General features: G+C 38.6%; 1 protein-coding gene across 1 annotated transcript in view; it reads left to right on the plus strand.

The window, feature by feature from the left end:
• PCDH15 (protocadherin related 15) overlaps positions 1-12,535 on the plus strand; it is a 945,519-nt gene that overhangs the window by 889,174 nt on the left and 43,810 nt on the right. The window contains exon 32 of the mRNA XM_075216373.1: positions 6,396-6,506. Coding sequence (XP_075072474.1) covers positions 6,396-6,506 — 111 coding nt within the window. The remainder of the gene's footprint in view (positions 1-6,395; positions 6,507-12,535) is intronic.

Raw genomic sequence — 12,535 nt, forward strand, 5'->3', positions numbered from 1 at the left:
GTGTGAACGGCCAATTTGCAGTGGGAATGCTGGAGGTTGAAATTGAGGTGCTAGACAAGGGAAAGAGTGGCAACCACGATCCCGTTCCTGTGTGCGTTCACGCTGATGAATATCAACTTTAATACATAAAGAAATCAAGTCGTTCAATTTGGAAGGAAGATGGCATGATGCTAAATCATCCTTAATTCGGTTGTTCAAGCCTTGCCAGAAGGTAGCGATAAGAGCGTTGTCATTCCAACGGAGTTCGGATGCCAAAGTCTGGAATTGTACCGCATACTGACCAGCAGAGAGAGTACCTTGGTGTAGGCTTAGAAGACCAGTGACTGCAGAAGACACACGATCATGCTCATCGAAAACCTTGCGGGAACTTTCAATAAAAGTTGCATAATTCCAGAGCAGCAGATCATCACGTTCCCACAAGGCAGATGCTAAGCCTAGGGCTTGGCCCGAAATGACGGAAATAATTTAAGCCACCTTAGTTCTGTCTGATGAAAAGTTCTCCAGTGCCAGTTAAAATTGTATGGCACACTGGTTGAGGAACCTGCTGTACTTTTTAGGATCTCCATCAAATTTCTCCGGGGAAGGTATGCGCAACCCTCGGATGCTGGTAGAGCTGGCAGCAATGTTGGCAGCAGAGGTGGCTACCATTTCAGTGGGAGCAATATGGCGTACTGATAGTGAACCCTGAAGAGAGTCCAGGTGGGAGACCTCTCCCTGAATACACTACAAGAACTGGGCCTGATTCTTCTCTTGCTGGTCTACACGCTGGGCCAGATGTAGAAAAAGGTCACGGGCCAAAGGCTCATCCTATGTACTCATTGACTGAGTATTCTGTCACGTTAATGAAACTATATATGCCACTGACTGGTATTGGCGCAACTAAACAGGGAGGTGCGGCGTCTAACGCACCCCAGTACTTACCAGGGACCCCCACAAGGAGGTATGTATTTGGCTGCATGAGGTGCGCAGGCCCCGGTTATCCAAGTTAGTTACCAGTGCAATGGATGGAGTACAGGGATGATCGTGCAGTCCGGGTCAGATACCAAACAATGGCGCAGTACACATGGAGGATCCAGAAGAATAGTCAGAAACTAGCTAGAGGTTAGAATTCAGACAGGGAGCAGTACCAAAGCACAGGACAAGAGAATAGTCAGGAACAAACCAGGAGTCAGAACCAAATAACGATAACAGGAACAGGGAACTGGAGGCAGGAACGCTGGAGCTGGTGAACCAATACTCTGGCACCAGAACCTAGTGATGAGGTGCCTTAAATAGATGGAAGTGGCCCCTGATAGGTTACAGGTAATTTTGGCGGACAGATGCGCCTGACCGCCAATATCGGAAGAGTGCACTGGGATGCGACCTCACCGTGCATGTGCGTGCAGCATCAGGCCGCATCCGGAAGTGTGTCCGGGCCCCTATAGAAGTACAAGCGTCCGTCCCTGGCACCTACGAACAGTGCGGAGACGGTGCCGGACATAGACATGGTCGCATCTACAGATACAGTTTGTAGGAGTCGTGTCTCTTGCAACTGCTGGAGGAACCCTTCAGCTGATAGTACTTAAATCATTAGTATCACGGTTATGTTATATCAAGTCATGACCATCTATTTACATTTCTTTATTGACATTACTGCAGGAAAGAAGATTCCCATCTGATTTTTAAAAGGTATCTTCTCCCTGCATATGTTCTGAGCGCATTTTATGCCCACCTCTAAATGAGCCCCTATATGTCCAACAAGACCACAAACTTGTGTGGCTAAACTGGACAGACCCAGCCATTCTGCACTTGGGTCCTATGAAAGTGATTGCAGCTGACTAATGGCCACCCACAATGTCAGATCACATCATTGTCAGTAAGTTTGGTTGCTTTGGGCCTACACATCCAAATTCTGTTCCAAGTTTTCACAAAACATCTAATTATGTTTTTAACTGTTTTAAATTAAATGTACATGACTGAAACACATGCCACATTGTTTTATCAGTCCCCTAGTTTTTAGTTTGGTCTCCACAGACTCCAGGTATGTTCTCTAGTGCTGGAATTTGGCACGTCACATTATTATCAAAGCTGCAGCTTGGTCATGGATAGCTTGCTTAATCTGCTTTTGCTTTAATCCTTAATGTAATATGCTGCTAATGCATTTGATTAAATAGCTGCTTTAATTGCATTTTCACTCCATATATTTCAATTGAACATGTCTGCCATTAGCAGCAGAACGTGGTGCTTTCAGTAATCAGCTGAATGTTACCCAGGGAGGAACAATAACTCTTTTTATGTAAAGAACTGACTTTACAAATCCACTGGACAACAAGGCAAGGAGCGGATTATAATAATGTATTTGGGATCTGTGGTGGGACACATCATGTTGTATTCAGCCAAGAGTGTAATTGTGCTTCACCATTATGCAAGGATCCTTTAATTTGCTTGAAGTAGGTTGAACCATAAAGCCGCTGTAATTATAAAAGAATAAATTGCTTTATCCTTAATAACTGACTTTTTGAGTACAATTCAGACGGTGAAAGACGCAGGAGACGTACTTGATATACTGTAAGCATGTTTATCCTAGAACATCTTTTCCTGAATGTAATTTATTGCTACAGTGGATTCTATCAGACAGATAATAATTTAGTAATGGGTATTACATTAATTGTACCCATTTAAACATGCTGGTTATTAGAATGCCATTAAATAGGATAAGAAAGTCATGTGAATGTTAACGAAGGTATAAGAAATGTTTTCTAACAAATTTGTGTTTCTTTTTTTTTCCTCCTGTTTCTTCCATCAATTCATGGAACAGATTTAAGGAGTAAGTGCACTATGTGTTTTACCGGTTTTATTCCACTGTGTCTTCAATGTGTGAAATCACCTAGTAACATCAGTGCAGGCTCATAGACCTTATTGATCAACCAGACTACACAGCATACATTGATAACACTGGTATAATTACTGCCTGATACCTTTGTGTTAAACAGAATACAAACTTATATAGTGAAATAATTTATTCCATATTGTAGGATTTGTCTTCTTTCAGAGTCCTTTTGTGAATGTTAAGATTAAAAGGAAGAATTTAAATGGTGAAATCCTAGCAATAACTCCGGCGTTTTGAAATGAAAAAGAAAAACATGAGGAAGGAAGATTTGGTTGGCCCAATACTAAGAATTCTGACAAGTCCGAGCTTGTTAAACCCTTAAAGCTCAGCTGAATCGTGGGTGCATCCCTATATCTTATAAATAGCATAGAACATAATAAATAGATCTTTCAATCTAAGCTGGTGGTGACAAATATGGATACCAGAACCATAAGTTTAATAATGTGTTCTCCTTATAATGAAATCTATGATACCACGGCATGATGTACAATTTCAGATATTTAAAAGTACCACTTTACCTAACCTGCTTCATTAAGTATTAGTGACTGAGGGCCTGTAATATTCAGCTACAGAATACAATAATTGATGCTGAGATGTGAATAAGTGGCTATTTGCAAGAAAATCTCCTACATCGTGGTAAAAGCTCTAGGATGTGAACATTTAGATTACTCTATACAAATCAGCGTCTACATAAAGGCTTTTAGTAGAGTTCCCAGGAGGTACTGGAGTCAGGTAAAATATATTTTGTTTTATATACAGTGCAGAACCATGTGCAATAAAAATATAGCACATGGCAGTATATATAATGTAAAATAAAGTTACAGTAGTCTTGTATCACGACAGTGCTGTATTAGTGTACACAGTTAAATCAAGTTGCCTTGTAAACAACCACTAAGTATTTAGTGGTCTCAGCAGTAGGCTGTTAAAGACTATTTACTGGGATAAATAAAATTGTCAGCATTACACTATATCCAACTGGTTCGTTACAGTCTTGTTGTTAAAAGAGATTTACCTTGGTAAGCAACAGTATCTCATTCATCAAAATACTGACGTGTGTGCCACCCTATTACCAACTGTAAAATATATGTGGGCTTCATCTAAACATATGGAAAAATGGGAAAAAAAATCAAAATACTATAATAATAATAATAATAATAATAATAATAATAATAAATGCAAATAACATGAAAAGGATATAAAATCAACAAGTGTATTTATCTAGAGAGATGCCAGTTTCAATACAAGTGACCCTTATTCTCAAGCACTAATTTCACTCTGCTGCAGAAAGCAATGTAGCATATTATCCTGTTACTGGGGAGGAGACAGTGCTAAGGTTGTGCTTTCTAGCATACTTGCCTACTCTTCCGGAATGTGCTGGTGACTCCGGAATTCTGGGTAGGCTTCTCGGACTCCCACATCATGCCAATTTCCTAGTGAAGTGAGCAGAACGGAGGCCTCCAAAATCATAATATTATATAGCGCCACTAATTCCGCAGCGCTGTACAGAGAGCTCATTCAAATCAGTCCCTGCCCCATTGGAGCTTACAGTCTAAATTCTCTAACACACACACACAGACAGATAGAGAGGGAGACAGACAGAGAGGGAGAGATTGGGGTCAATTTTGATAGCAGCCAATTAACCTACCAGTATGTTTTTGGAGATTAGGAGGAAACCGGAGCACCCGGAGGAAACCCACACAAACACAGGGAGAACATACAAACTCCACACAGATAAGGCCATGGTCGGGAATCGAACTCATGACCCCAGTGCTGTGAGGCAGAAGTGCTAACCACTAGGCCACTGTGCTGCCCTTAACATGATTCACGGCAAATCTGCTTATTTTGGCCCCTCCCACGCTGCAATAGTGCTATGGGGTGGGAGGAGCCAAAATTATGTGATTTGCAGTGCGACGCTCCCCTGCGCTCTTGCAAAGTTGGCAAGTTTAATTTCCTATTAAGTCTGATTTACTGTACTTCACCCATGAAAAGACATGACCCTGATAGATTACATGTGGGAGAGATTTGTCTGTACTGCCTTTCTGACTGAATTAAGCTAAGCTCAATTTATTAATTGTTAAAAAATGAGGCTTTTAACATCAGTTAATATGCTCATGTTAGTTCAGCCAGAAAGCCAGTGCTAAGTTTGTGAGCAGACAAAATATATCGCTGGTGAAATTGGTAGGTAATGTCTTTGCTATAGGAAGAGCAACTGTAAAGTTGTAACCAATGGTGGTGCCTACATTGCTTCCTGTAGCTGAGGTGTCTTTCTGTGTTTTTATATTTCCGAAGAAGAACTAGTTGTGTTATGAGCTCCGCTTACTGGTATATGTCTGACAGTGGGATCTAAGCAGCAATTCATCTTGAAACCACATTCTGCAAAACAGCACTGTAAAGCTATCTGATGTTATCGTTTCTTTTTAGCTATTTCATCTTGATTATGGTTACTGCTTTTAATGACAAATGTACTTGGATCTTAGGCACGTAGCAGCACATTTATAAGCCACAAACAGAAGCATATTCAAATATTTGTGGACCCCATGGTCAAAATTTGGTAAGGGCATCCATGTACTGCTCAATCAGGCCCGTAACTAAGGCTGTGTGAGAGGGGCGACCGCCCAGGGGGTGCAGTTTATGAATATTTTAGGTTCATTTGGCTAAAATTGAGGGCTTGGGGGCAGCAGTTTTCCTTCTCACCCCAGGCGCTAAAATTTTAAGTTACAGCTCTGCACCTAGTGATGAAAAACAACACATTTATATGGTGCTTTGACAGGACAGGTGGGCACCCATAGCAGCTGCACCTAGGGAAGTTACGCCATTGGCCACACATATGCTTCATGGAAATTTATTAGAGTCTTATTTCTAATATACCCTTTGAAAACTCTAAAAATAAAATAAAATTTTGTTGCACATCAGTATCATTTGCAATCACATTTTTATTATACACATATTATTAGATGTGATTTTGCTGTTTTTGTTGGGAAAATGTAATATTTATCTTCATGATCAGCTTGGGTATACTTTTGTACAGGTTTTGTAGTGTGTTACATCACACACGCCAGCTACACCTATTTAATTTAATAGACAGGGTGCGTTATTGATCTTCTTCACATGTGCTAAGTGATGAGTCAGCTGAGCAAAATAATGCAGTGAAGTCTACTCCATCTGCAGATTGGTAGTTGACTGTCGGACAGATTTATAGAATGTTCAAACCAAAATTAATCAAATACTACTTATAGTTGTGTAATACATTTTAGTGCAGCAAATCAAATCTGATCTGCAATTATGAGATTTTCCACTGGAACATGCTTAAAATGTTATTCTGGTGAGCAACATCTGTTCACTCGGAGGCCCCAGGTCCTTCACTCCCACTTATTTTTTACCCAGTGGGAATACGTGTCCTTAACTTCTGTTGTACTTTGCGTTTATAAGAGAACAATTCTAATTTAGTCCCTCACTGTATATTAACAATTAATAGATACTTAAGACACACGGTATGTCCTCTAATTCAATTTTTTCCTTTAAAAAGGCGGCAAGCTGAGTGTGCAAAGACAGCGAGGATCCAGATGGCATTACCAGCAGGCAAACCATCAACCCCTGCTGCCAATAATCTGTATGAAGAGCTGGGTGACAGCACCATGTAAGTACTGAATATAAATGGTGTCCTGAAGAATTGCATGAATCATGGCAATAGTGGGAGCTGCTGCGTATCTGTTATCACAAAAGCAGTGTGAAATTTGTCTTGGTGCTGCGATCTGCAACGCTGTACAATACTTTGCTCAGATGTGTCGATTAAATATGTATGTAGCCAAGCGTTTAATACTGCAGCAGACAGTGTTTTTCCCTTGAATAACGGATTTGTAGAGATCACCTTAAAAATATCCAAACATAATTTCTCAGTGGCTGAACTCTATGGAAGACAAATGATGGATCGGTGTAAGTTTTCCCCATGAAAAGGCTTTATACAAGCAGTATAGCTTAATGCATACAAATAGTCATTTTGAGTGCTGATGTATTGCTTTAATCCTAAAATGTATCGAGTCATTGCGTGATCCTGTTCTGTTTTTCTTATAATGTGTAATCCTATTTTTCCAGTAAATTTAAAGCAATCTAACAATAAAAGGGTAAATTAATCAATGGCTTTGACACATTTGCCCATTGACTGAGAAAATTCTCAGATTGGTACGGTATGTATATTTATATTTATATATGTATATGTTCAGTACATGTATATGTATATTTTATAGCAGAAAAACTGCATTTAGATAAAAATTGTCCTTTGTATGGTTATCTACTGCAACAAATGACTAATGTGTAAAGTGAAAACCCTTTTGGCTAAATTTAAACAATACAATAGTAACTCAGCAAAGTAAAAAAACAAAAAAAAACAAAACTCATTGGTGGTTTGTGCGGTGACAAGTAAGTATTTAAAATATTGTTTGGAATTATTATGATAAATATTGATACATTTGATAAATTCGTAGTTTATTTTACAGGTTTAATATTATTTTTTGACTGGTTATGTCACTACTATATAGTTATCATTTTGCTCGTCCATTTTAATCAAATATAAAAACACAAAGGGCTCTAGTTATCAAACAGCGGTGATATAAATTTTCTGTCGTCACTTAACTATAGTTACTCAAGGGTATTTAACATAAAATTTTCAGCTCGCCATGCGATACTGGCTGGACTTGTCAGTTCACGCAGGTGGGATATGCCATATTATAGAAAAAGAACAAGTGATTGTGTTAATTTCCATTCTACTGATTGCCAAGGATTTAACCATCATTGCTGTCTACAGTATCCACAGTGGGACAGCTGTAAAGCAATGAGAATGGCAATATGTACAATGGAGAAACAGTAAATTCACGTGTAACCCTATGTCAGATTTCCAACATCCACGTATAACTGAACTCTGCTGCTCTTTAGAATTTCTTTCAAAACAGGAGTCATTACCATTTTCGGCCAAGAAACTTTCTTTTCTTTAACTAACTCAGGCAGTCCGGTCATTAAATATATATGACGCACATAATGTTCTATACAAATGACTATAGTTGTCGTAAATTGATTTGAAGTAATGTTGAAAGCTTGAACGTGCATGCTTAGATTCAGAATTCTGCTCTCCTATGCAGATTCTCTCACTGTGGTATTGGGCATCTGGGGAATCAAACAAAAACATCTATGCACTGCATATAAATCAAGCCTACAGGCGCCCTTTCAAATCAAGCTCAGTTTTACAGAAGATAAGAACAAAAGTACTTTTTTTTTATTATTTCTTTTTGGGTTGGCGAACATTTCTGGCAGATCTAATGATGTGTAATGAATGACAGCAAGTGCTTTTTCATTTGGTATTTGAAGTAAACCATTTTGGAGCTAAAGCCCCGGAACTGAAAAAGACTTCAAAATATAACTATTTTAATGTTCCGTTTGAAATTGCTCTCAAGTCTCTGCAGGAATCTTGACCACTTATTTGGAAGCTTGTGATTGCTGCTGGGTTTGGTGCCGTGAAATACAAATGGAAAGAGAGGGGACAAGAAGCTAATTGGCCATTATTTAGTTTTAGATGTTTAGCACAGGACTCAGGCCTGTCCTAGAAATCAAAAGGAGATCTAAACATGACCTACTTATCCATGTCAGATGAATTACCTACTGAAAGCAATAGGAAAGATAAAAATTACCTATCCAGAAGAGCTACAGATGACATAACATATGTGGGCACTTAAAGACTTAAAGCTTTATTGACTTTACAAGCAATACACTAGTTGCACTGTGGTTTAATATATACATTGTGCCAACATTATACTAGCTAAAAAAACCTAGATAAATGATAAAAGAAAAAGAAAACAGTATACATCTGGTGCATTCATTTATTCAAATCATATAAAAAGGATGAGAAAACATCCAAAAGCTCTAACATTGAACTTGTGGAACATTCACATCATATATCATAAAAGGTTAATGGATACCACTGTTCAGGGGCAAATGCAGGATTTGTAGAGGGTGCTTTCCACACCATGCCACCAGTGGGCGTGACCAGCATGCACGGGTGCGTGGCTATAATTTTATACAGTGCATGGCTGCTCTCCAACTCTTCCTATCCCCATAATATACATGGGCAATGCTGCATGCAGTACTGTTAGGTGTACGCAGCTCTCCCTGTTCAAGCAGAGCTGTGTGAAGCCGGGGCAGGGTCCAGTCACCTCAATTATACAGTGCCCTAGGTTTGGAGGGGGATTTCCAGGCACTAGGAAACCCCCCCCCCCTCGGTTTGCCTATGCTACTGTGCCAATTCAGTGGACCAATTTAGCAGCACGCCTGGCCAATGTTTGACTATAGATTATTGTCCATGAAGGATCTTTGGCGCCTCTCCCTTTGGTGGTAATCATATAGTAGTTCAGGTAACCATACATCCACAATCACCAACCTAACAGGCATCTGTGGGGGAATTCCATGGACTAGGATTTGATTTGTAAATATAAAGCTAGATTTCTGGTATATTCTAAATACTCGGGCTGGCAGTTTATTCTGGGACTTATAGTTAATCAGCAGTCGTAGAAGCACATTACTTACCTTTTACTGAGAATGGTTCTTTTTCTCTGCACAATTCCTCTCTTAGCATTCTCCCAATCCTATGTTTTCTTGCATTTACCGATTTATATTGCAATGTTTTTATTCTCTTTCATTTTCTTTCATGTCCGCTATTGCATGCACAGGTTTCAGTAAGTAAACTGATGTAGAATAGATTGTAATTGTAGCAATTAGATAGTATGCATGTCTTATTTTCTGCTTTGTGTTTACAGCCTTAAATTAAATGGGGTTTTGAACCAAACATGTATTATAAATCATAATAATTGCATCATAGTGCCCAGTTGTAGTTTGCTCATTACAATAACTTCTAATTTTCAGTATTATGAAGCTTATAATTAACTGATATTATTCCCAATGGAATACAAAATAAAAAATATTATACTAAGCAATTAAAAAGTTACTGTACACTGCCGATATACAGAAAATGACGGTATGGATGATATTTAATGAGTGCACTACTATATTGACAAAAATGTGAAGCCTGGCTCAATCAATCTAATGATTGCCGAACATCTAGTCAGTCTGTCTATTACCTTTTTCGTAGTAGACACAAATACTGTCCAGAGACTGGCAGAACAAAGAATTATAGTACAGTAACACAGATCTGTAGATTAATGAATACTAAAATAGCAACAATAACATGTAGGAAATCATATTTTTTGGCACCATTAGACAAATTGCATTACAGCAACTCAAAATCTATTTAAACATGAGATTACTGCACAAATTTTGGTATTTTGAGAGGAGCCGTCAACTAAACCTGCCCCTCTATTACCCAAATTAACGGATCTTGGCACAGCTTACTAATGTTTTTTTTTTTGCTACAGTGAAACTGCAGTTCAGAGCTTAGTACTAAATTAATTTATGAAAGAGCTCCATCAAAGATGATTAGATGGATTCAATCCTCCAGCTCCATGAGTTGTGGTGGGATGGACCAGGGGCGGACCCAGACATTTGTCCTTCCCCCGGGCGATTTTAGGGGGGGCGATTTAGGCCCCGCCCCCTTTCTGTGTTCTAAGTGTGCTGTCCCGCTGCTCTGATTGTGTTTAAAACACAATCAGAGCAGCCGGGCAGCATACTGTCACTGCTGAACGGACCTGCACAGTGTGCAGCTGTCGGCAGCAAGCCCCTGGTAGGGGAGGCGATCGCCCCGATCGCCCCCCCCCCCCCCCCCCCCCGGGATCCGCCACTGGGATGGACCTCGTATTTGCCAAACAGGTTCTAGCAAGGGATGTTGTCCAAAAAAACGACCACTTTAAAAAAGAAATAATATTTTCACTGTCTTAAGACATTTTAATTCCATCAAAAGCCTATATTTTGTGGAATTTGTGAGTACTATAAAGTGAAAGTCCCTTATTAAGATTTGGGTCACCCCAGCATCTTAGAATGCTCCCATGTTTCCAATAAAGAAGGCAACAATCAGAATCTTATGACAAACTCACTGGAAAACTCGGCATCTCAGTCATGCGAGCAATTACTGTGTGCCATTAAACAAGCTTCTGTAAGCCTAATTTTTAAGGCTGAAAATATTCAGGGTTGTAATATGCCCCTGTCTTACCAGACTGGCACAAGAAGGAGTACTGCAGCAGTTTGGTTATTTTTTAAAGAAGTTTAATACCCCAATTTGTTTACTGTCTTAACTCCATTACTTCCATGAACATTATTTTGTTAGTAGCATTCCTATGGCAGAATTTCAAAATCTCGGTAACAAGCAGCTAAAAATATCTATTTTCCTGGTTTTGCCTGAAATGTAACAATTATTCAACTTGCCAGCTACAGATTTTGGGTTCTCCCAACCTTTTATTTTCTGCCACCTCTATACACCCTCTGTAGCGCTTCATGAGTCCGACACACCTCAAAGCCAATGGTTCCATTTTTGTCATATGCAAATGATATTCAGTATACAACATTAATTAATTACATACCAAGTTCTGCCATCCAGGTTTATGTGTCCTTTCCATAAATATAGACCTGTACCTTAGTAGTATAAATACTTGCCTGGTGTCAGAGAGAAGGGAAGGTGTGCAGGTTGACATCCTGTTGCCTCTTTACAATAGTGTTAGAACATTTTAAATGTAGTTAAGCCTAAAATTACCAATTTTCTTCTCTGTACATCAATAATGCTCTTAAAGCCGATATCACTAACAAAAGTAAGACTCACATATTGAAACATGTCTTAACAAACATCTTTTAAAGTGATCAAGATAAATGCAATTAAAACACCCTGTAAAAGCGCAAAATAAGACTGTAGTAGCTATGTAATATTTGAGGAAATAAACATTTGTCCTAATGTACGTAGACTTATCTCTGCTTTATAGCTTGACCTGTGTATTGTAGAGACAATTGCACTTCTACAAACTATATCAAGGTAAAAGGTCACTAACAAAACTAGTATCTATACAAGGATATATCTAAAGCAATTAGGACTCACCTTTATCTCCTCCCATGGAGTGATGTCACTGAAGCCACACAGTGGTGGTTGGAGGTATGACATTGTCAGGATATTGGACCTGTGTTGGATAGAACAGAAGGAGAGCATGTCATTAAACTGTTATAAGTGATATGAATGGTACAACACATTTTTTTTAAAAAAGAAGCAATTACAATGATAGTATATTATATAATACTATTAACTATGTAATATATATTAAACATAACAATGTATAAGTATAATAATAGTATATTATTTGAGGAAGTAGAAGTTACCCAAATTAATAAACTTAACCTATAAAAGTAGATTTCTAGTCTTGAAATTTACCTACAATCGGTACAAATCCAGGGTCCCCTTTCCCTTGCCGAAAATTTCTGGTATCTCCTCTCTGTTTTAATTTGAGAAAGGGCAGACTATTAGATTTTAGTTTTAGTAACGTTTTAATTTGTTGCAAAAATAAATAACTATACAAATACATTTTCTAAACTAATTAGAGTGCACGGTACACAGCTAGATACTGTCTAAATAGCTTTCCTTATATCCTTGCATAGTCATTTGCTTGTTCTGTTATTTAGTGTTGTAGAATTTAAACCTCATGTTATGTTACTATACTGTAAATAATACATGTGCCTTCTTTTAAAAACAGT

The sequence above is a fragment of the Mixophyes fleayi genome, chromosome 6 (assembly GCF_038048845.1).
Source record: "Mixophyes fleayi isolate aMixFle1 chromosome 6, aMixFle1.hap1, whole genome shotgun sequence".
Lineage (NCBI taxonomy): Eukaryota > Metazoa > Chordata > Amphibia > Anura > Limnodynastidae > Mixophyes > Mixophyes fleayi.